Raw genomic sequence first — 26,286 nt, 5'->3', positions numbered from 1 at the left:
TGTACCGGAGAAAGAGAAAAAAGAAAAAAAGACAAGCTGAACCAAACCCACACAAAGATGATGCTTATGAAACTGAATGTCACAATGTGGGTTGTTACATCTCTGGTTCAATCATCATCTGTGCCTTGAAATGACTGTCACATGTCAAATGGTGTTAGAAATTAGCATGCAAGCCAACGCATAACAATGTGGATTAGCAAGTTTTTTTTTTTTTTTTCTAGGACACCCAAAGCCCAGTGAGTACCAGAAACAGATATTAAGTATATCTGAATTGATATAAGAGGCTGAAAATACCCCAACTGAAAACTGTCTTGTTTTTACTCCGTGGTTGGTGTAGCTGGGGAAAAAGATGAGGTCACCCAGAAGAGTGCTCCTGCGCCGTGGGGGATAGATGCTAAAGGGTATCGCAGCGGCCTGGGTCCCAGCGGACGCCGCTGCTATTCAGATGATACAGTGAACGCTTTGCCAAATGTTCACTGAAACGGGGCACAGCTGACAATGAGGGATACAGCTAAAGAGTTTGGGGGGGGGGGAGGAAGGGGGTCACATGACTTTCCCATGATACCCCTTTTATCATTTCTCTGTCATGCAACAACATCTGGGTAACATTAAGAACATCTAAATGTGCCCCTTGGTATAGGCAATTAGATGCTGTATCTGAGAGAGGACTGTGGAGGGACGAAATAAATGCTAGCTGATGAATCCTTAAAGGGGCTTTCTTTCTTGCATGAAAATGTACAGTGCACTGGCGGACTGACATGCTGTTGCTACGTTCCATTAAATATACGCCTCTTCAAATAAATACGACAGAAATGAGTCCATACATGTGTGCAACTGAAATTGTACAGACACCTTCAAGTTCAACACTGAGACGGTGAGGATTCCGGTAATCTTTCACCAGAGCTGTGTAAAGCTCACCTGCAGAACCTAGACACCCACACACACGCACACACACATCCACACACACACACACACACACGGACACCAACCACGACACCACACACAATACACATACAGACACACAAACACACACACACAGACACCAACACACGAACACACACACATACACAACACACACCACAACACACAGCACGCACTACACATGCACTACACACACCCAACACATCACACAACCACAACAACACACACACACACACACACACACACACACACCCCTGTGCACTGTGCTTCACTGCCTCCATCAGTAGCCTCCTGCCAGTGGGAAATGGGTTCAGCTCACTTCCTGTTTTCTGGGCTCTGCGTCCCTAATCCCGCAGCACAAATGTTTACACAGCGAACCGTGAGCTCCACGCCGTCACCAAGCCGACCTGACAGGAGTCCCCAGGGCTCCGAAGGCTCCTCCCCAAACCGCAGGCTCCAGTAAGCCCACGGGACGAGCCTCTCCGGGGCCCACACCCCGCCCCGGGGGCCGACCCGGAGCCCCAGCTCTGGAACCACGGCTTAGCAGCAGCCAGTAAAAACCCGCCACTGACTGCATCCAAAAACTGCAGGACCTACAGAAGAACAATAACCACACAAACAAATAACCAAAAAGCTAAAACGAGAAGAAAAATGACGCTTTTCCTCTTTGTGAAAGTTGCGGCCGGACGAAAAAAGAACGTGCCCCCCGCCCACTCCCCCCCCCCCAGACCGCTCCTCCTTTCCGCCCTGGTCACTACGGCGGGCCCTGGAGAGAGGTCGTCTGCTCCCTGTCTGTCCGTGCCTTATGACTCTCAACAAAACACATTTTCAGCGTACCAAAACCCCAAGTCACTCAAGCCTACAACGCACGGTCTAGAAGTCATTCAGTAACACTAGCAAAATCTAGGCCTGCTAAAAAGTGTCGATATCAAAATGAGGCAAAGTTACCAGAAACAGTATTGGCTATCTTAGCTCACAGAAATGAAACGAGCTGTATTCCAAAGCAGCGCAACTCAGTGTTTCCTAAATTATATCATGTAACCTGGCCCCGCGTTTTTGCTTTTCACCATCTGAGAACGCACTGTACGGCTTCCCGACCAGGCCCTGGCTGTCTCGCACGATCTGCGTTATCGCACCGATCTCGTCGGGGAGAGGCCGGCGAGCAAATCAGATTCTTAATTTAGCGGCGCCGGAGCCCACGTGCGAAACGACGGCGAGGACGGCGGCGAAGGGGAAGGAGACGGACGCCGGGCGGCCCACCGTTCAGCAGAAAAGGTCTCGCACCTACGCGCCAGACCGGACGGCGTGTGAGCGCGAGCGTGTGAGCGCGAGCGTGCGAGAGCGAGGGCGTGAGCGCGAGGGTGTGCGCGTGAGCGTGTGAGAGCGACTCGGCTGCCATGAGAAGGTTAACATTTTCCACTTGGGTGCGCGTGCCTGCGCGCGCGTGCGCGCGTGTGTATGCGTGTACGCGTATGTGTGTGCGTGTATGCGTATGTGTGTGCGCGCGTGCGTGTGTGCGTGTATGCGCGTGTGCGCGCGCGCGCGCTTCATGCTGGCAGCCTCTCTTTGATGTGGCACTCGACGCACGTTACTCTGGGAGCCTGCGAGCACTGACGGCGTTTTCCGTAGTCGTCACGGACCGCAGACAGCGTTCTCACGCTCAGCTGGCAGGGGGAGGGGGCAGGGGGGGTTAGGGGGGAGGGGGGGCAGCTTGCCCCACCTCAGGCGACCCCGTGGCAGGACAGCGCCCAGCCCCCTCACCCCTTCAACAGGCTCTTACTGCTGAAAAAGGGGACTTTCTTCAGGAACTGTCAAAGGTACAGCTCTAAAGAGAGCTCGGGTAGCGCAGGTCTAATGTAACAACAGGGCATCACCGGTAAAAAGCTGTTCATGTGGAGGGGTGTTTCCCTTCTGCCACAGCCTACCCCTGCTTTTATAATGAGGCAGCACTGTATTATTCAGACTAGCCCACTTTATTATACCTGATGCCAGTCTGGCTGTACCACTCAATGTGTATATTAAACAGGACTTCCAAAGAATATTATAAAAATGAGTCTTCATTTATAAAATTTCCAAGATATTTTAAAGTTAAGGAGGTGAGGACATCATGATTCAAGGAAATCTTAAACATAACTATCTAAAAAAATATGATGAATCAAATTAATTCTCAATTACATATTAATATCATAAATTACTAATGGATTTTTGGCGAATAACAATCTTTCTAAGTCAAATATGACTTTGATGGCATCAACACAAATTGAACTGAACATTGTGCATACACTCGCACTCCAAACAGAAAAACTATTCTAGGAAATCTTTGAGGAAGACACTTCTGCACAAATTCCAAGAGAAACATTATTTGTCCTGCCAAAAACTTTGGATTACACCATTATAAGCAGGTGCAGATTTAGCAATAATGAAATTATACACAGAGAGCAATTTTCAAGTCACATATGACTCTAAAAACAGCTTTGCACAAAATGAATACTCCATTCTGATTGCCTTTCATCTTTTGGGAATAGGTGGGGTCCATTGGATAATAACGCTTTAAATGTGATAATTCACACTGTCTTCACGGCAAACTTTTCAACGGTAAGTGGCCATGCTTCAAGAAAGCAACCACATTAGGTCTATGTGGACAAAAATGAAGGTATCACTGAATATGCAAAACTGGACCCCATTCATTTAAATCCACTTGAGAGAAACATTCTTCCACACTGTTTGGGTACCAACTTTGTGTACTGTTTTAGAGAGTGGTGGGGCAATGGGGGGGTTAAAGGGGGGGTTTCTCCTACGTGCTCAAACATGTGAAAAAATTAAATAAATACAAATGTCTTCCGCTCCAAATTCTGCCTGTCTGCAGTCCTCAATGCTGAGGTCACTTCCTGTGGCAAATGAATAGCTCCCAGGACTTCCCGTTCTCAAAAGCAGTGTGAGAGCAGCTTCAGGGTATTGCAACTGTTCCATACTGCCTTCTTTCGCCCACTGCTTCCAGGAATCAGGCAAAAGGGAGGTGTGTGTGTGTGTGGAAGGGGGGGGCTATGAGTGCGAGAGGGAACTGGCAAAAGTGCGCCTGGCTCCAGCCCAGCTATCTCTGGGTTCACATCTGTATTGAATCTGCAGGCGAAGAGAGGGTCCTATTCTGAGGCATTAGGTCACATTTCGCAGCAGTCACACAAGCGCAAAGAGTATGGCCTTCTGCTTAATTCCTGCTCTCTCATAGGCCACAAGCAGGAGCCATTATGATAACACAAAAGGTGCTGTGAGAGGGCTGGTGCTTAAACAAAAACACAAAAACACACATGAAACCTTTTAAAATATTATTAAGTTTTCTTTCATATTATGAGAATTCCCCGTTTGCGTAAAATGTAGATGCTGTGCTTTGATATGTGCTTTGATATATATGTTGGCTCAGTTTGTGGCATCTCCCGGGAAATACAGAAGTTTCCGGAAACCAAAGAATTTTGGCCACATATCTGATACACTGCAAGACTAAATGTCTTAATTACCAAGTCCTGACATATTGAAACGGCTAAAAGGAAGGTTCCCATAGCTAGAAGCCGGCAACACGTTGCCAGTGTCCAACTACCCAGCAAATGGGTTTTGAATTTAGTGTGGTGCCCTTGGCCTAGGCCTGGCAGCCATTGTTTTAAAACAATTCACCATGCTGTTGGGTTAAGGAGAAAAAATCCACCCTTTTCTTGAGAGGCAATCCAGTCAGGAAAACACTTCACAATTGATCCAATTATAAGGATCTTCATTTCTGCAGAAAGAGTACGTTTACCAACCAAGTCAGCACCACACTAAAAATTATTCTTTATGCCTTCCCAGAGAGGTTGTTCAACCGTGTGTGTGTCAGTACCAAGGACAACCACCTCATTAGGTAGAAAAGTAAAATTTAGCATCCCACTGTCCAGCTGCATATTGCCATAGTGCTTTTCGCTCACGGCCTGCAGGAGTTGAGAATAGGCTCTGGCCTGTGATATACTGGCACCTCACTCACACAGCTACTCAGCTATCCTTTACTGGATGGAAAATAACAAGCAACATTGAAAAGGACAGAATAAAATATTTTATATACCCTATAAAATAAAATGTATAATAGTGTGGATGAAGCCACGTTAACCCTCGAACCCGACTCGCGCCAGTGGCGGCTATGGCCGGCAGTGCCACACGGTGGCACAAAATTGGAGTTGTGTCTCCCGGGGATATGGGAGGAATACAGGCTGTGGGGATAGCAGCGTTCGTTGTCCGAGCGACTCCTGCTGGCCGTTTGGGGCGCCTGTAGCTTGCTCTCTGTACACACGTATGATTGGGTCTCCTCCACCTCCGCTCTATACGTTTGCGGCTAGTGGCTGTAATGTGAAAATAAGCGGCAACAAGTGCTTTGGAGGAGAAGTATAAGTTGTCTTCACTCTCCCAAGCTGGCATCATGGACCATATATAGGCATGTTTGCACATAGTTCGCGATTTGGCGATGCCAAATTTAAAAAAAATCATGCATGTTAACCCTTCAGTACGCAGTGATACAAACATTGCCTGAACCCTAAAAGATGGGCAAAAAAATATTAAATGCTCTGGTGTCTCAAAATGTAATAAAATCAAAGCCTTGTCAGGGCAACAACACAAGCGACAGAGACACCTCTCACCATCTGCTAGGGGCCATCGGTAAATGAACGGTATTCTGGAGCACGCTTCACGGCTTGGGGGCCCATTAGCCAAGTGGAAAAGTGAGGTCGATATACCACAAGGGCACATCGACAAAATTTCAGGGTTTGGGTACCGGTTCCAGTTCTCTTCCCACTTCTAGGTGAAACGCCATGAAAACGCACCAATATTGCCTTGCCATAAAATGCTTGGTTAGACCAAGCTGAGTACTGATGCTGTTTTATTGGGCTTGCAAGGGTCAGTAAACAGTCAAGCGTTTACATCACCCACAGAAACACTTCTTCTTTTTCTTCTTCTTCTTCTTCAAAAAAAGATGATCTTTAAAAAAGATGATAGTTATAACTCTGTGAACGTTTGTTTGACACCTGTTGGAGGTGCCCTTTAAAGCAGACAGTGTGAGAGGTCACACAACCTGCTCTGCGGAGGAGAACGGTGGGGCTAGGGGAAATCCCGCGGACGGTGTGACAATGGTCTAGACCTCGCCGGAACCTGATTTTCTACGCCCCTTAACCGAAGGTCTTCCTTCAAATGTCAGCAGAGTGCATGTGCTGCCGGGAGCAGAACAGATCTCCTCCTCGGTGCGGGGTGAAAAAAGCGGCTTGTCCCCTGCGTTTTGGGTTGTCAGCGACGCAATGCGAAGCTCGTAGGCGAGCAGATTTATAGGCCCCGCCGCCATGCTGGGTCTCCCGCCGCGCTACAGTCTGCCGCTTTGGATACGCCGCAAAAAAAAAAAAAAAAAAAAAAAGTCTTAAGTGTTTTAGTCTTGTAATGAGACTTAAAACCTTTTTTCTCTCACTCAAGTATAAAATATTAGCTTGTTTTAATGTACCTTTTGCTTGGCAAGTGAAATTGCCTTACCCCGTTGGCAAATCTTGAAATCTCTCACATCATTGGCTTTTAGTCTTTTTCTAAAAAAAAGTAATAGAAATAAAATGTTAAGTCTAAATATAAGACTAAAATACTTGTTAAGACTGACTTATTTAGATTTTTACAGTCTAAGAAAATGGAGCTGGTGTGTGTGCTACAAAGATTAATCACTGCTTCTGTTTTGTTTTAGGGGCAAGGCAAATGGCAAATCCCCCAATCTGGACGGCGTTGTATCTACTTTACAGTGCCGGGGGGGGGGGGGGGGGGCGGCTGACTGGACCTAAAATAACCGCTCTGGCAACCCCTGCCTGTGTCAGTTTTACTGGCAGGGACAGGCGCCTGACCGCTTGGTCAGATGGAGGCATTGCGTGGCGGCGACCTGCTGGTTTCTAATGGGCCCGCATGACGCACGCTCTGGCTCTGACCGCGCGGGCTTGCGTGTGGCGCGGCCGGCCCGGCCGAAGCTGCCCGTCGTGAGGACCCGGCGTGTCTTCCACCGGCACCGAGCTGAGGTCCACTTAAAAGAGTCGAAGGACTGCACTCAAGGCAACCAACACCGCGCTCTAACAGGGTCTCGGGTAAGACAATACGGCCGAGGGGCTTCGGCGAGAGCTCAGAACGTCGCGTGCTGCGTTTCCTTGCCCTTCACAATCAGATTAAACAACATCGAGAGCGCCGCTGCACTTTGCGCGAGCTGGCTCAAAGCCAGCGGGGACATGGGCTCGCCGGGCAACCCGAGCATTAAAGTGTTATATCGTAGCCCGTCGCTCTCAGACAACAGAATCGAAGGCGCTTCCCACGCGGGTTGGGCGTTCGTGGCGGAACAGTGCGCCGATGTGAGAGAGGAGCCTGTGGAAGACTGATTCAGAGCCTGACGACTGCGCACTTCCTACCGGCTCGACAGGGAGGAATTTCATCTTTCGAGAAAAAAGGATGTACTAAACAGTGAGGTAAACCTAGGGTCGTAGCATACAGCAACCGAATGCGGAACCTCTTTGGACCGTACAGTGTACTATGGTACGCGATGTGTGGTCTGGACCCAGGAGCCGGCAGGCAGTTTGAGATTGGCTCTCGCGTCCCGGCTGCTGGATTCAGCGGTAGGTACATTAGGTCTCAGCCCGCTGTAACGGTGCTGGTCTCGGCATAAATCATGGAAGAGCACGGACCGGGTCGCGTCCCACAAAAGCGGATCGATGACTAATGAAAGGGAGGGGGCTGAAATTCACCGGCCCCCGTTTTCGAGCTTCTCCAAACGGGGCTCGGTGCGCCGGGCCCCACGTCGCCGAGGACCGCCGAAGACGACACCCTCCGGCCAGCGTTCGAAGCGTGCGATTCAAAAACGAAATGTCACAAGAAACTAATTCTCAACCCCCCCCCCACCCCCACGCCACCTCTCTCCCTCCAGCCCCAAGAGGACTGCAAAAAACAAAAAAAAACGGAAAAATCAGGGAGTGAAATAATGTTTATTTTTAAATGGGGGGCTGATTTATTTCATGTTAGTATTGTTTAAAGCCACATTGTTAAGAATGAACACAAAGGTCTGAATGGCAGTGACTCCGCCCACGTTCTGCATTGTTCCCGGTCAGGAGTTGGCCTTTGCCGGCTCTCCCCGGGGAGAAGGTCCGGGCGCTAGCACGGTGGCGGCTCGCTGGAAAGTTTTTCGGAGAGCGGGAGGCTCACCGCCGTTTCCCCAATTTATGATCTCCGGGCCCTTTAAAGGTTGATTTAATATTTGCCTGAGAACTTTCTGGAACGGCTCCCGAAATCGCTGTTGTTTTGCTAACCTTTAATGCACTTGTACGCGAACTGTGTCCAACAATAAGTAAAATATTTATAGGCCACGTTGATGCATTGCAGCGCTTTAGGAGGGAGGCGGGCCTGGTGAGGCACATTTTTCAAAGCGGGGGGGGAGGGGGGGGGGGGGGGCGCTGGCACGCCGGATCGCGGCCCTCATTAGCCGAGCTTCCTAATGCGTCCCTCTCACTGCTAATTTGCAGGAATGACCGACGATGTGGGTCTTCTGAGAGCGGTCCAAGATCCGAGCAGACTACGGTTCCACCTCCGCGTCCGGCGCGGGCTCGACTACGAGCACCAGAGGACCCGGGGGACGGGAGGGGAACGTGCCCAGAATGTGGCTGCTTTAGGGGGGGAAACCAGCACAGAGGGGGTCAGAAAGATGGTTTGCAAATGTATAACTTACTATAACTATAACAGCCATGCATTATTTCTCTTTGAGATTCTGGTGTGCCTCTATTTATGTGTCTTGTCTATTATTAGGTGTCCAATCTATTATGTCCCTAAAATGGAAAGAAGCAACAGGAAACACATTCGGCATAGCGCCACACATGAGCGCTTCATCTTTGGCTAAGTGAACCACAATATAAGCACTGGGGTTGGACCTACCTCCAGCAGAAAAACGTACGACCACATAACGCTATGGCTGCAGCATGCATTAAAGTGCACATTTCCAGGGATGTATATAAATGCATTGGCCACAGAGATTTATGTATGCCAGTGATCATCGTTTTGGGTTAAACTGACATCATCGTAGATACTTTTGGTTTAAATCAATCCCAAACAGAAAGATTTAATGCGCGCTTTCAGTACTGACATCATGTCTGCAGATATTTTTATGGGAAGGTCAAGCGTAGACTGTTACACTGCGCATAGAGGGGCAGCGTGATTAAACACCGCAGATGCCATACATACAAAGCAACACCAAAAACAGATTAGTTACTGTTGATTTATGTTCAAAACTTCAAAAGTCAAACATATGATATTTCAGTACTTTGCAATAAGTATGTAACAATGTCCATTCTGAAGAAGCTATCGATTTTGCAGTTAAAAGGAATGAAAAATAGCTTTGATGATGTTTGACACTCTGGTGATGTCACACAGAATTCTCTCGAAAGAACACTTTGGAGCAGCTGGAAGAACCCACTGTTTTCTCGAAGGTGTTCTCTAATTGATCCAATTCTGTACAGAGACCAGTGAGCTGGTGCTCCAGTCTTTACCTGAATGCCACGCACGCAGGCAGAGGAGGTGTACACTCGCTGCAGTCACGGCTTGAGTCCCGCAGACTGGAATGAACACCCGCTGGATTCCAAGCGTTCACCACGACACAGAGTATTTGTTACGTCGCCACACGGATTCCCCCTTTCCTCCGTTTCAGGCCCCTAAATCACGTGGGTCTATTTTTAAAATGGGATGTTTTTACTGCGGTGACATTTCTCACGGCGTTTGCACTTTAATATTTTCGTAATTTGAAATGCGGGGGGGGGGGGGGGGCGAGGCAGAAGGGAGAGCAGACGGGGAGGCTGACGGAAACGAGGCGGAAACGAGCGCTGCGAGTGGGCGGAGGACGACCAGCCGCATCTGCCGCGCGGGACGCCAGCTTCCATTTTGACGCCGCCTTCGTGAAACGGCGGGGAAGGTGGGACGAGGCGCCCGAAAGCCCGGCGGGGAAGGTGGGACGAGGCGCCCGAAAGCCCGGCGGGGCGAGAGGCGGTGAGGAGAGAGAGGCGACGGCGCTCGGGGGAGACTCCCCGGCGCACCTCCGAGACTCCCTCGCTCCGAACTTTCTGCGACTCGCTGAGGGACAGAATGAACTTGCTGTACGCTCACTGTGTGATGACGGGTGCCTGGGAACGGTTTTGGAAAGGAGCGCCGAGGCTTTTAGAGGGGCGCTCGTCCCGACGCTCCCGTGCCCCGCTAGAGCGGCTGAGCGGCAGCGGCATAGCTCAGCTGGCGACGCAGGCCACGTTTGAAGTTTGACGCCTCCGCCTGCCTCGAATCCGGTCGAACGAGGGGCCTCGGATCGACCGACGGCACGTTCAGAGAGTCCGGGAGCTCGGGCGCGCGGGACGGCGGCACGCGGCTCCGGGGGCGAAGCGAGCGCGGCCTCCGAGCGCGGCGGGCAGGCGACCCGCGTCTGAGAGACGCTCCTGAGCGAAGCTCGCTGTGCGCTTACAGCTCCTGAGTCCTGGTGCCCCAGCACACAGCCGAGGAAAGGGGGGAGGGGGGGTGGAGGAGGGGGGCAGGAAGCTCTGAGGACATACTGGAACAAGGTGTCAAAATGTGTTTCCTAAAACATACGACACCGCAGGGTCAGGCCTAACTGGGTTCATTGGGACATAAAGCCTGCGTCAGAGGAAGCATATTTTTGCATGCTAAAAAGGCTATTTTAAGTGTGCCACTTCAGTGCCATTTTTTTTTTTTACAGTTAAAGAATGGAACACAAGACAAAGCCAACTCAGGGACCGGATTGGCACAGAAATTCACATTCAAAGCCGTCGGCCATCTCTGGGCTATTTCGGTTCCAGGGCGAAATCGCCGGAACCGACATCTATACGGCACGAAGCTGCTTTTCTTCACAGATCTGCCTTTAGTAAGGTCCCTTTTTATAGGGAGAAAGGAACTTTTATTGTGAAATGCCTTTCTGATCAGGAGCAATTTATTGCTCTGAAAGACTGAAATCACTTCCATTCAGTTCAACACTAAATCCAACCGCAGATCGTGCCATTTTTCCAAAGACGTTAGATGCGAGTCTTCCTCTGCACTCTGGGAAGGGAGATTACGTGGATTCAGTCTCCTTTCACTAAACCTTCCAGAATTAAACTGTAAAAAAAAAAAAAAAAAAAAAAAGGATTGGGGTCAAAGTTCACAAGTCCTCATATTTTTTTTGACAGAATATGCAATTCCAACTTTACCTTGACTATAAGCAGTCCTGAGAAACACTTGCCAAACCTCCAACACCCCTCAGCAGGACAGTAAAAATATCCAGTCTGCAGAGTGCAACAGGTTGATGTGTACAGAAAAATGTGTCAGCCCTCACATTGAAAGGCTGATGGATTTAAATGAAAAAAATTTTTTTCCAAAGAAAACGTGCAGCTGCAGGAAAACTATGAAAGCACAATTGAAGCAGATAATTTTGGTTCCATTTTATTCATGGCCCTTCATACGGATAGCAAACACGTGTTCTGGTCAACTTAGCATACGAGATTGGATGCCACACTGAGTCAGAGACAGAAGTTTATGAACAGATGTGCCTGAGGCACCCTGCAGCATCGGTGCAGGCATCAGTGTGTATTCAGAATTCATAAGAATGACAGGATATTCAGTGCATGACCTTCGCTGCCAGACTGTCGGGGGTACCTGCTAAATGCACAAACTACAGAGGGAATATGGAGAAGGATGGAGTGTTAAAGGAGGGGACGCTCCTGCATAATCCAGAGGGAGGCACAGTAGAGGGGTCCATAAATGCAAAATGTCTACGTCTTCTGAAAGCAGGCAGTGTCAGGTAGAGAAAACCTTAAGGCAACAAGCATTCAAAGTGCTTTGGGTGAAAAAGTAATGCTCTGCGCTGCACACACCATATGTGCTATCAAACTGTCAAATACTTTTTATCTGAGAAATTCCCGTCAACGTTAAGGAGAATTAGAGACGTGCAGTCTTATGACCCCCCAAAAGTGTGCCAGCATGTCATGCTACAAGGACCACAATGGATGGATCCTAAAATCCATTATGAAGGATCTTAATTGAGAACTACATACGCACTACACAAGCATTCGTAATGCAATATAGAATGTCATAAAGTGTGCAGTATCACCATCCATAAGTGACATTCTTATTTGGTATGCCATGAAGTCACATTCGGTTCATTATTTCAACATTTATATATAGATGTATTTGCCTATGTGGTACTAATGATAACTAAGTGTTAATATTAAATGCTTTTTAAATGTGTTTCCTAGTTCTTCTATATGGCACTTCATACAAATGCTTACCCTGTCCACTCTTACACAGCTGCCATTATTCCTTCTGGGGAAATAAGCAACACAAGAAATGAATGCGCCCTTGTGAAAATGAGCCAAAATGGCCGTCCTGGAGATACGGCGAGATTGCAGTAACGCAACACCGACAAACCTCTCTCTCCTTTCAGACCGGGCCTTCCCCGGTGATCGGCGGCAGAGTTGCGCGGACGGCAGCGGCTTGCCGCTCGGCGCCTCGGCGCTCCCGGGGCGCGCGCCCGTACGAAGCGCGGCGGCGCCCACAGGCACCTCCGATAGGCTGCAGCGAGCCGCGAGCCGCGCGCCGCGCGCCGCCAGCCCCAGCCAGACGGGCCGAAGCCCAATTAGAGATGACATCATCCCAGTTTCCTCAGACTTGAAAGCGCTCGCCCAGACGGTGACTCGGAGAGCGAATCTGGTTGCAATTTTTTTTTTCCGGGGAAGAGAGACGGGCCGGAACGGAACAGAAAAAAAAAAAAAAAAGGATCGACTGCATATCGGACGGGAACCGCGGGCCGAGTCTGACGTTTGCCGTTTTGTTAAAAACGCCTCTGAATGAAAAGGCGGTCTTGCTGTCTTATGATTTTAAAACCAGGCAGGCTGCAGTATGATATCACACTGCTACAACATAGGCCTGATGCTGGATACTGTTTGAAACGTACTCTAAAACGCAATTCCGAAACATTGAGCTCTTTATTACATATCCAGCCTCAATCAAGATTATTGCCAAAGGGTAAATACAAGGCACCGTTCCCGCCAAGAATGAGTTTGTAATTCCATGAAAAATGAGGGATTAGGCTACCCAATATCAGCGTGGTTTCCCAAACTTGCCAAAAAACAGAAAAGCATGTGGCTCACATGATGTGATAGAAAAAACCGCCTGCAGAATTTGGGTCGAACATGTTCAGGGAGGTGTAGTGGTGTTGGAACATCGGCACTTCCACGCCCTTTGTTATTAGAGAGGAGCGAGGGGAGCAGGGGACAGCCGGAGTATACGCGAGCAAGGCGTTCTCTCTGCTCAACAAAAAAAAACACAGCGGCCATTCTGCACAATAACAGCGATCGCACAGATGATGTCAGCAGAACGGAGGGGGGGGGGGGGGCAACGACAAGTAAGCGTTTTGGGTGGGGGGGTGGCAGTTCTCCACGCAGCCATGCTCATGCACTCTAAGGGTGGACGCGATTGATGCGAAGGTGTAAACCGGCCAGGGCCACACCACCCTCTCTAAAATAGAGGTGCTTCTTCTTTTTACCAGAGGACCGGAAAGGTGCTTCCAGGGGCTCATAATCGGCCGAATCGCCCCAATTCTCTGACTGACAGCTTATAATGGAGCTTATAATGTCTCCACTGAAACAGTAGGACTTCGTTATCTGGACGAGGAATAAGCATTCTTTGATCTCAAGGATCTGTGGCTAATTTGTTTGACAGATTATAAAGCTGGTGAAGAAGGGAGTGACTGCAAAGTAGCAACCTTTCAAAGACCAGTTCCGATATTTTCACTTTCCCTTTTTAATAAAGTTAATTTGTAAAATTATAAAGTATGCCGCACTAAAAATAACATCTAGGCCTCATTATGCCGATGAATTCACCCTCGATGCGAAAGCTAATGATCAGCTTGATGATGGTCATGATATGTTTAGTTGACATGAGGCAACTGCTCTCCATACCTAAAGGGAGGACTGCAAATTCACCTTCAGCAAGCTAATTCTCAAAAACCACAAAAGACATGAGATTACTGCAGCTGATTGCGTTTCCGGAACCTCAGGTACTACATGCGAGTGAACACGTTCGTTAAAACCACCATGGTGCAACGGCAGAGCAGAACAGTGCCCCTAAATGACTGGACAAAAGCCCTTTTTTTCTCTTGTAGGAACAAGCTTCGATAATATTCTCAATGCGGAAGGTCAGCTTCCTCTTTTGATCTCTTCTTTCTTTCTCTGCAAAAGCAGAAACGGTCCCCTGCATGCATGTGCCGTGCCCTGCCAAACTGGAAGTGAATTTGTATCAGATTCTAATTTTAAAATGCACATATTCAGCTCTTCTGCATTGTTCGAAGACCAGGTTGGCCACCTGTTTGCAATTACGTCCTCTGATGTCGGAGCACAGATAGCACTGCGCTCCTGGCAGCTTTCTGTGTACTCGACAAAGTATAGCTGAGTCCTAGCCAACCTGGCAAGCAGAGCCTTATGTAATTTATTTTTTCCAATTCAGGGGTTAAAATTTAACACGGATACTTCCCAATAAATTGATACAAAAGAGGTGAAGGAGAGGGGAAAGCGGACTGTGATTTGAAACAATGGCCACCCCCAACCAGCAGATGTCACTGTGAGGAGAGAGGCACACAAAGTGTTGACCACAGCAGACCCACTGAACCCTGAATACCCTCTGCCTCCACTGGCGTTTCATAGATGGGGTTTGCGAGGTTTTGCCAGTTCTTGCAAAACCGAACATTCTTGATTCTCTTGTTAATTTTGGAGGCTAGCTGCGCTTGTCAATGAAAGACATTTGGCCAGAGTTTCAGTAAAAAAAATAAATTAAAAAAAAGAAGCAAATTTTGCAATATGATGAAAAACATCCAAGCTCCAAATATTCAGCTGGCTATTTCATTCCAAGAACTAAAAAATAATCTGTCAGGCAACTGGCTACAAAGCCTGTCTTAAGGTTATGGCACTGCCACCAGCTGTATTGCTGTACAAATCTTTTAAAACTTTTTTTAATTTAAAAAAGACACCTCGCCCTCAAACAGCAACTCCAAGAGCCCAGTCAAACTACCGGCCCAAGCTGTTCAGCAACATATAACAGGGGAAAAATCCGCCCGAGGACGAGGCTAATTTACAGCAGGAATGTCACAGCCTCGCAGCTCCTACTGAGCTCATTCATCTTTTGCAAACGATACAAACCCCCTTATTTCCTTCTAATTTCCCCATCGCGGAGCGATGCCTTTGAGGGGCTTTATTCTGATTTCCACAATCATTTTCTCAGCCCACGCCAATCTCGGCACTCCGCTTCTTCAAATCCCATTTGCATGAATGGCAGATGAAATGTGTTTGCAGAATTGCGACTTTAAATAGAAGTGTTGGCAATCCCAGTAGAAACAGAAGTGTCGAAATGAGTCCTGAAGACACGGGCCTTCAGATGGTCAGTTTGAAGCGAAGACGGACTATTGCGTCCTGTGGCATCTGTGTCGTTTTACTGTCTTGTCAGTTCTCAAGTCTAGAAATATCATCTTACCCTCTTTCATCATGGTGTTGGATCTTTGGTGAAATTGAAAAAGTTCTCAGCAGCAAATGACCCCCAACCACTGTCCTATAACCACCACCATATGCAAGGACATATTGCAGATATAAGACCAGAGGTGAAAATGGCACCAGGAAGTTCACCAAAACTTTAAATACAGCTACTTACCCAGAGTGCTATCTATCCATCAAGATAGTACTGGTGAGAACAGTGAGTATTAGTTGACAAGTTTTCTAGATACAGTATCTTCTGCAACTCGCCCTGATACAATGATCTCAGTAATGCCAACATTTGTGCTGCTCAAAGCACCAGAAATTTACATCGAAAAAACTCAAGAACAGTGTCTCTTTCCAAACATAATGACATGGTTACTCACAAGCATCCACAGACCTTGTTGCGCATGGTTTCACTGAAAACAACTTTCTATCGAAGTACACCAACTGCATATTTTCCATGCAAAGTCTCAACCAAACCACCCCAGTATTCAGGGCCACAGTGTCAACATTGTTAAAACAATGTTGTTATTGACAAATGCCAATTTTTGGCACTTGGAGTGCCACAAACGTTGGCACCAGTGAGGGCCATTGTATCGAGGATATCAGAGGGTATCCAGAAAACGCGTCAAATCTCAGCAAAAATATCTGGATGGATAGACAGGGTAAGTGGAAATATAGCTTTATATTATTTTAGTGTGAACTGCCCTTTAAATAAAGCAACAAGAGTGATGGACCAATATGGCATTTTCTACACTTTATTCAACACAAAATGTTTTCATAGAAATTCAAGAAGCTTCATATTCTCCGTCTGTTGATTTTGGCAACATCAAACTTACATTTAACTAATGAAATATCACAATCACCGATTTGCTTTCAAGTCTAATTTTATTATTTACTGGGATAAACACTAACTGATGGAAGCAGAACATGGCTCAAGCTTTTTCAGAACAATGGAACGAAGCCTAAAGTCCTCCAAAGAGACAGGAAGTTCTAGAAAGAGACCCTAGCATTGATAAACACCAATCACAATGTTCTACATTGTTAAGACGAGGCTTGTGAATTTTGGTGAATGACTCAGCTGTTCTGTAAAGCCTTTAAAATCCATACAACTGATGCACATTAGAACAATACAGTTGTCGTAGAATGAAATTATACTAAATAATGCACTGAACCCAAGCCCCTGAATACATCTGAATCCAGGTGTTTGGGTCCAAGCTTGACACAATGCTGGACACTCTCTTGTCTGCAGCTAAATGATGAGCTTAGATGGACTGAATGGCCTACTATCATCACTAGGTATTCTTATGTTCTTATCAGAATATATTTTCATAGATAACGTTATGCATTTAGGCTATTTTAAGCCAAATTAATATGTTTCTCTGCAAATTGTCCAAAAATAAGGTACAAAACAAGCAATATGATCACTTGAATCATGAAGTCATACAGACAGAGACCTTGTGTCAATGGAGTCATGCTAAGATCCAGTTTGGGTTTAGTCTTTCGTGAATGATTATGACCTGGTTTCAGTTTGGCCTTGGTGAATGAGTAAAACCCAGTTTGGGTTTAGTCTTTGTGAATGAGTAAGACCCAGTATGGGTTTAGTCTTTGTGAATAAGTAAGACCCAGTTTGGTTTTAGCCTTTGTGAACGAGTAAGAGGCGGTTTCAGTTTGGCCTTGGTGAATGAGTAAGGATAAATGCTTAGCAGCCACAATCCCATATCAGATGCTGCAGGTTTGCACAGAGCAGCACGAGTCTCCTGTCTCTCTGTAATGCCTAATGCACCTCCAGTATCCCACAAAGTAAATTAAAAAAATAAATAAATATCTGTCTGGAGGGGGGAGGGATGTGCGCAGATAATAATGTCATTAACGGTCTGTACAGTCTGGGTTTGTTCTGCAGTTATAATGGCCTTATCGTCTTTTTTTCCCCACAGCAAACAGCCATCGTCAGCGCAGTCAATTATCTATCTAGTTATGCCTGCTGTGCAGGATATTAATGTTAGAGTGAAATCCTAGCAGTCTGACGGCACTGCAGCAGCGGCATGATCATGTGACGGGGGAAGGCGTGGCCAACAGGAGCCCTGCTCGTAATCTCTGGAACAATGTTGACCGTTTTTACTGCGTTTTTTCCGTTTCGTCTGTTGCCCAATTTGGAACGGCCGGATTTTGGTCGGCACCACATCCTGCACCCCCCCCCACACCCTGCCCCCCAGTTGCTCGAGAGCGCCCCCTCTGGTTTACAGGGCACCTGCAATCTGCAGACGCCGATTTCATACTGCAGTCCCCGGCTGCAAGAATTGCACAGGAATAACTGCAGGCGGCTGGCTGCATGTCTCTCTGCAGTTTCCCGAATTAAAAGAAGCTACAGCGTGCATGGGCCCAGCTCACTTAGCATAATTAGGTATTCTGACTCTGAAGGAAAGGAAGAAAAACAAGGATGTAAAAAATGATCATGCTTAATAGTTCATCAAAATCATTACTGTGTGCAGGTCTACAAGATGTCCTTTCTTAATAAAACAAAACAAAGTTGATTCTTGTAAGAGTTATGCCATACTACAAAGAGCTGGACATTTACAGTGCTTGGAAAAACAGCCAGTTCCCAACGGAGGCCCTTTCAAGTGAGTTCTGAAGACTTGGCCAGAATTATATTTCTTTTTAAAAAAAATGCTCTTCAGAGAAATGAGACATCCACACTGACTCCATTTGGCAAGCTCTCACAAATGGACAAAAATAATTTGCTAGGATTTGTGAAAAAGTATGATGAAGTAATAAAATGGCCAAGCTTTACTGGGCAAATTGAAGGTTATATGAAGGCACTATATTCTTGATGTACACGGTCAACACAATAAATGTTTTACACGGATCCCTGGGACTAATGGCCATGGTTTTGACACAGCTATTGTGCTCTTGAGTAAGCCACTTTGTATGGTTTGCTACAAAGGACATATTTGTATAAACCGGCAATAGACTCAGTATGGAATAATAAGAAAAAGAATTTAGTTAAGAATTTAAAAAAATGAATGAACTAGCAAATAAATGATAACTGCAATGAATCAGGCTGATTCAGACCCATTTAGGGCTTGACCAACATAGTATTGTCCCTATATAATAAAAATATACAGAATATATGTTTCAACTTACTCGTGGAGGTCACATCCAATCTATGAAAATCTGATGACTACATTTAGAGCAGTTCCTCTCCTTCAGATAAAATTCATCCTGGTCACAAGTGGGGGTATAAGGCACTGGTTCCCAAAATGTGGGTCCTGAGACGGACTGGGGTAGGGCACACGATATCAAATGAAAGCAATAACTTGGCATATATAAGCTAATGTCCATCAGCCTTCATATCAGTGAAACTGCACACCATACTCTGTACTGTATTAGATACAGTGTACATGCAGTTGCTTTGCTTTGTTTGCTCTTTTTGCTCTGTTTCTTGCCTAGTTACTCTGGAAATTGTCTTTGTGACAGTTCTCTGTACAAAGCGCTATAAAAATACAATTGAATTGATTTTGAAATATGCCATTAACTTACTTCAATATTTGAATGTAAACCAAAATAAGTTATATGTCATAAGAAACAGATCACATAAACCTTACTTGCTCATTAAGTGGGTACAGGGCTAAGAAAGCTTGATTCAGGGCACTTCTGGGGTACGGACCAGACACTTTAGCATTGTCATGTGAGTGCAGCAACTCCTATTTGGAAAGTGCACACCCAAATAAAGCTGTACCACAGGTGCATTTATAGAGGGAATGGTTCCAGCACAGGACCTCATTACAGACTACCAATTCAGAATTGTACAGAGCATGCACATCTGCACAGTATAGTAACTTTAAATAGTAAGATATTTGTAATGACTTTACACTGGACAAGGTAACCAATGTAATTGTTCCCATTTAAACACACACAACAATTCCACCCATTACAATCTAAGCTAGGCAACCACATTGCATAACCTTTAGTGCGTCGAGATTGATGCAACGACCTTTCATACTCAACTTTCATCAGAATATTGGGTATTCCAGGAAGTGTGACATATCGTGAAGCAATGCTGTTTTTTTGAATACAGAAGGGCTAAATCTTTTCAAGTAAGAAGCGTTAATACAAAAAATTCTGATTTAGCACTGGACGTCACTACAAATGAGTTATTGCCGGACAGGACCTTGTGTGACTGCACATGTTCATATAATAACCAATTTCTTCATTTGTGATTCATTTGGCTTCAAAAAAATAATAAGTAAAATCGAAGTGGTGAAAAAAGAACGGAGGGGGCTTGTTGTGTTTGTTCCTGAATTTTGAAGAACTGAGATAAAAGAGGAAGTGTGAAGCATGCTGTTCTTTTTTTTTTTTGCAGCTTTATTCTGTTCAAATTATTTCCAGATTGCATCCTCTTGCATGTGCAGCCGGTCATGGCTAACACCTGGCTGCTGCCACCCACTGTCCAATCCCTGCCACTGCAGTCCTCTTTCATCACTTCCTCTTTGACTCCATTTGGTGTTGGACACTTCCAGGGTCAAATGCTATTTATCCCTATGGTTACCATATTAATAATACCAACGATTTTCATCCTGCTCCTACTGTTCAGTTTACACTTGCATTTACCAATATGTATTTACCTTATTCATCTGTGTAACCAAAACCTGAAAAAGCCATCAAAATATTAAAATAGGACATGTGTATCTGGAAATAAAATATCTGGTTAAACATACCCAGGAAAAGGGACTATAACCTGCATGTGCTACCAAATCACTATTCATTGAATATCCTTCAGGGTAGTGCTTTCAATGAAATAAAATGAAGTATACTACAATGAGAAATTAATCTCAGTAGTATTCAGTGGCAGTCAGAATTACACAGTTACCTACACTCATGCAAAAAGAAAATGAATTCTGCTGACAGCTCTAATTAATCAGAACTACACCCTACAGTGGAAAAGACAGCACTGCTGGGCTTCTTTTGCCATTATAGCAGAAGTGTTTACATTGGGAGTGCATATATTAAATATACCGGACAATAAAGTAATATGAATTTTATAGAAATGTCAATGCCAATGGTGAGGCATATCCTCAGGCACTGCCATACAATGTACTGTCAGCAGGTAATGCAACAAGCGACTGTACAGGTGTTATGGAATCACGCATGCTCACACACGTACTCCCCCAGGACGTTAACACGGGCAATGATCCACCGATACCAAAACAAATCACAAAAACAAAATCTCCCAAAAAACGAATAAAGCTTTGTATCCAAATGTAACGAATATGAATGCTAATGGCTGCATTAGGCGTTGTAGTATGTATGCATCATGTCTTTTTCTAAAAACATTTTGTACATTTTGTGATTATTCCTGGGCCCGTCTCGATGCTGCAATGTCCTGTGTCAGGTCATGAGAATGCAAACAAGCAGGCGCCCTCCTCCAAAGCACATGCCGTCCGATGCTGCTTGTTTACACTGCGCAGAGGAACAGGCGGACCGCGCAGTCAATTCTGCTGCCGGAGCCCGCTTTCTGCGCAGCTGACACAAGTAGGCTGCGAACGGCCGACAAAACAGTTCAGCTGGTGCACGGAGGGTCAGAGGTCCCGCCGACTGAAACCCCTCCTCCCCAGGACTGCAGGAGCCAATCACGCGCTGCGCTGTGTTTCGGGGCAGCTGGCCGCAATCAGCACGGTTCCTGCCCGGATTCCGGCGTTTCGCCACGATCGTGCGCAGGGGCCGACTGTCCTTTTTCAGGTTCCTAAACGTATCTCGCCAGGAATCTCCTGGGGCAACCAATTGGCTCCCTCGCAGCGCAGAAGGTGAGTTTGGACTGCGCAGAGGATAACAAGGCCTCATCCGAGGTCAAAAATGAAGACGAATTCCCCGCCGCCTAAGTGCTGGGACGGAAGCTTTGCCAACAGGTTGATAAATTTAATTGCAGTGTCTGTGCCGATATGCCCCACAGTAATACATCCTCCGCATAAAAGCCTCTGTGACCAGTACCAGCACCGCTGGTAGAAAAACACCCACAGCAACCACCTCCTCACGGGGTTAAACAGAACACGCGAAAGCTGATGTTTGTTGGAGAAACTAAATGGGGCGGTACAGCAAGAGTGTTGCTCACGCTGTAACCGAAAGGACTTCAGTGAAACTGCGCACAATTATAAACACCAAAAGGAATGGGGAAAGCGAAAGAAATGCACACAAATCTACATAATTACTACAGCCTGTCTTGGCGGAACAAATCATTGATATGGATAGAGTTTCGTACAGTGAGACAATGCCAAAGCAGAACTGGTTCCAAGTCTCGTAAGGCGCCACAAACACACGACTAAGTTCGGGTCCAGCTTTGGACGATACCGCACATCCGTGGCATCGGGCTAAACCATCGAAATGTTCCTCGCATTTCTTCATGAACAGCCACCCAAAACCCCGTCGTCTTTCGTTACGTACCAATTGTGATGAACCGTCTCGAGCCAAAGCTGACATTTCCACCAATCAAGATCTTGATTGTTTTGGATTCGTTCCCGTCAGCCCTGGACCGCACATAAGCAGGCTTCCCCGTGCGCCAGAGATTCAGTATCTCTCACACACTGTCCTGAATCCAGCATCTCTGCATACACAATGGGGGGTTTCTATGCTCCCTCTCCAGTTTGATCAGACTCCTGGCGTCCTTCACCGTCCTGTATGGGGGTGAAGGACGCCTTTTTAGACCGGACCAGGCCCGTGTCAGCAGGCCTGCCTGCACAGTGCGATGTTGTTGCTGCATTTATCAAAGTGGGACGTCCCGATGCCAGGAGCAATAGCGAATGAGGTCCCCCCACCACCACCCCCCCACGCCGTTCTCAGCCGCCTCGCTCCGTTTTCGGACGTGCCGTTCCTGCACCGACCGGCTCCCGCTCTGCATTAATCAAGGTTTTCCCAGAAACCCCACACATCCCAGGGGCCCCAGGCCCCGCACTCCAATTTCCACACTTGTCTTTTAGGACTGACGTTTTGCCATTTCCAAGAGTCTTTTTTTTTTTTACCTTTACATTCAGAACTGTTCAGAGAACGCCGACATGGACCTCGATGCGAGACGTCCATGGTAACTAGACAGCTGGAGACCAAAACAGGCCATGTAGAAAACTCCGGAATGAGGCGGCCCAGAACACGCTAGCTGTCCCCCTCATCACCTGACTAATGAACACAGATGCTTCTCCCACCATGTTTTTTCCACAAAGGGAAGATGTCAGAAAGAAAACGTCTAAGAGAGCTGCTTGTTATGCTCAAACACACGAGGGAAGGACTGAAAGGTCTTACTGGCACACTAACGTCGGCTGGCCGTGTTTTTCGTCTCCTGTGGATGTTTTGTTGGGCAGGAAGAGGCTGCCTATGAGCAGGACTGCAGCCACAGCTCGTAATGCACGGCTTCCTCCCAGCGTGGCAAGCTCTTATCAGATCGAATGAAAGTTTCCATTTTGAAAACACGGGGAAACAAACTTTTGCAGCAATCAGAATGGTCATGGTCATCCACATTGAAAAGGCACCTATGGCTAACCCCTGTAAAGTCAGAAGTTGTTTACAATACAATTACAATCAAAACCCATCATGGGTAACTTTAGCTTGAAGTTAATGATGTGAATAAGTATTTGAAAACAAACCTCAAGAAAGTGATTACTTTACTGGAAGATTCAAGAAAAAAAAAAAACACCAAAAATCAGGTTTGTGAACTCATGTCTAACCAAGTGCTTCCACTGGGTATTATCATGTCAAGCTGCTTTATGAAAATCACTGTGCACCAGACGCAGTGCACAGGAATAGGGCCTGGGACAACAGTGGGCGGGGTCACAGGCAGAGAGGGCTCCTGGGACGGCGTTTTTGGACAGGCGCGGCGGGGGTACTCACAGGAGCGCATGTCTCCCTGTAGCTGCAAGATCTGGGGGACGGGCATGGTGAGGACCACGGCGTCGAAAGTCTCCGCCTCCCCGCCCTGCCGATGCACCTCCCAGCCCGCCCCCTTCTGGCAGACGCGGGTGACGTGGTGCTCAAACAGCACCTCGGCTCCTGCTTGGATACGAGGGGGGGGCGGCGGGAGAGAGAGAGGAGGGAAAAGAGATGCAGACAGAAAGGTCACGCAAAGCGGAGACAGAACTCGGGACACAGAAGAAGGCCCTGACAGCGTATCACTGGGCAGGGTGTCAAAACCGGGCGTAATGATACGTATAGCCGGGGCGTGCTGTGTCCACTTCCTAAATAAAAATGTGAGAGAGGTGTAGGTTTTTCCTTTTACACGCTTCTTCACGCCATTCCACTTCCTGAGCTATACACAGTTATGACAAAGGGAATGTTTGAGCATTTAGTCTAAACTGGAAGTTTGAGCTAAGATAGCATGCCTCACTTCCACTGTTTAACATTATGCCACGATGGTGATGGAGATATGTGGTCTCTGCAACAAAGCAGGACATAATAATAATCCTGGCTAAATAACTTATTCCCATCTGTTTTTAGTCATAGATTCATAGATTCAATGTCCAACCTGGGTGTGTTCAAAACTTCTTTTCTGCAAAGTCTTAACTAGTACAATATAAATTATGTGACAATTCTTTCTTGGAAATAAGAATACAAAAGAATGATCTGCGGATTTAATGTCAGAACAAGCTTTTCAAGACATATTTACACGATTATTCAGAAACAAAACCTTCCTGTTTTATCTATACAATCAGCAAAACATATAACATTATGTGTCAAGAAATCTTTGATATTAAGCAGACACAAAAAACAATTGCCACAGCATCATGCCATCTTGGGTGAATTATGTAAAGAAAGCAAATGGTGTTTGGTTCAGACATCAAAGGTTTGCGGTACTACCTGACTCTCTCAAGTAATGTTTGACGATGGACGAGACACCCTTCGGAGTCACAAAGTCACGTAGGTCCTCTTTCATAATCATTCCTTCCACAGGGGCCACCAACGGCTTTAAAATGCTGTGTGCGAGCAATTCTTCATAGAAGCTGCAAATCAAAGACAATGTTGATTTAAAAAAGCATGGTAATCCCCATCACTTTGAAAAGCCTCAGTTCTCCTGAATGAAGGATGAGAGAGATACAGATTCTGGTGTTTCACACAAAAGAGCTGGCTAAAGCAACAGAAAAGTCCCATTTAACATATTACTTGCATAACCGATGAAAAGATGTAAAAGCTGCATGGTGTGATCTGTCATCCCTAACTTGTGCTTTGGTGAAATAAGAGAGCTCCTTCGAGACTGAAATCATGAGAGTAAAATATACTCATTAGAACTTTTATTAAATTCACTTGTATAACAGACACTTTCATCAGATGCTACTTATACACACCATTTTCTGGTATTGATGGAAGGATGCATTTTCATGACTAAAATGGGGCATGCTGTACCAATTTTAGCACCACCTGCAGGCTTCACAGAAGCATTACCATTTTTGGCTGGACCGCAACAGCGGGGCCAGCTCAACAAACGTGAATGTCTGTGAGTGACTGACTGACTGACTGACTGATGAAGTTACACCATTGGTCGGGCGAGTTATGAAGTTACACCATTTGTCGGCTGGGCACATATGTTAGGTCCAGCCATATGCTAGGTTTTAACCTGGTCTTGTTAAGGTGGTAACTGAAAACCTACAGGAAACATGTAAACTTAGGAGTGCAAAATTACCACTTCCAGGCAAAATGAGAACATATTTCAGTGATTAAAAACTTAGGCCGGATAAATGTCTTGCGTAAGCAGGAGTTTCCTTTACAAAGGTTGCATGGTGCAGGAGTTTAAAAATATTTATCATTTTATACTTTAAAGAGTGAGAGAGTTCAAAATGGTCATTCCAGCAACAACCTGCCTATAATGTTCTGTAATGAAGTCTAAAAATAAAGATAAAGATTACAGACAAGTACATTAAGGACATGTCTGTGGTCTGTGGGGTGGACACTTCAACATTCAGCCACCTGGGTCAACTTTTGACCTTTTGAGACACAGGAAGGATAATAATGAATGGGAGGGTGTATATTTCCTACATTATAAATACAATAGAAAGACAGTTCCCAAATGCATGCCTTCATGATTTGTTAAATCTTAAACCAACTTAAACCTAGCACATAAAATCCTGATGTTTTTTTCTGTTTTGAGCAGGCAACATTGTTTAGATAAGACCACAAACTTCCTTGTTCTCAGATGCAAATATCAGTTTGAAAAACTTTTATGGACAACCAATGGTATCACCACAACATCAAAAGATCATAGTAAATTATACATTTTGACACAGAAATGGACAGCACAAAGCTTTACAAAGATTAACAGTTTGCATTGAAGGTACTGACTGAGCAGTGGTAATACGTATTCTTCATTCTTATAGACCTACTTCAGATTTCTATAACATAGTGATTGATTCAATTACACAAAATAGTGACTCTGTGATGTTTTGCGCAGTTTCAAGATTTCATCAAGAAAATAATGAGTATGGCACATCGCCAATCAATGTAGTGATCTAATATCTGGATATATTGGATTAATGGAATGAGCAGCCTATTTAAATAACCATTCAATTATGGCTGTGACCTTAAGTACGTAGACCTTGTCAATTGAATGGCAAGTGTACTATCCATAATACTTCAAGAATTTTCTATACACAGTGACGGAGTACCTTTGATGTATTTGGGCGTAGAACGGCGTAGCACTTATGTACTGTGCACCAAGATCTGCTGTGCACGCAGCGTTGCTGGGGCTCCTGCTCGTGGACATTCTTCCCCCTGCAGCACAGAGTGGCTATTTCACACTCAAGCAAAGCAGGCAATCTCCCAGTTTGTTTGTTTGTTT

General features: G+C 46.1%; 1 protein-coding gene across 2 annotated transcripts in view; it reads right to left on the bottom strand.

The window, feature by feature from the left end:
• The window catches only part of rnls (renalase, FAD-dependent amine oxidase), a 34,576-nt gene extending 8,313 nt beyond the window's left edge, over nt 1–26,263 (bottom strand). Inside the window, exons 1-3 of one of the 2 annotated variants that reach the window (XM_064319819.1) lie at nt 26,114–26,263; nt 24,315–24,457; nt 23,352–23,513 (exon numbers count right to left, since the gene is read on the bottom strand). In XM_064319819.1, the coding sequence (XP_064175889.1) occupies nt 23,352–23,513; nt 24,315–24,457; nt 26,114–26,211 (403 nt within the window). In that variant the 5' untranslated portion in view covers nt 26,212–26,263. The remainder of the gene's footprint in view (nt 1–23,351; nt 23,514–24,314; nt 24,458–26,113) is intronic. The other variant, XM_064319824.1, reaches the window with a different exon arrangement.
• Between the last annotated feature and the right edge of the window lie 23 nt (nt 26,264–26,286).

This window comes from Anguilla rostrata, chromosome 2 (genome assembly GCF_018555375.3).
Source record: "Anguilla rostrata isolate EN2019 chromosome 2, ASM1855537v3, whole genome shotgun sequence".
NCBI lineage: Eukaryota > Metazoa > Chordata > Actinopteri > Anguilliformes > Anguillidae > Anguilla > Anguilla rostrata.
This window is presented reverse-complemented; position numbering and strand designations above follow the sequence as displayed.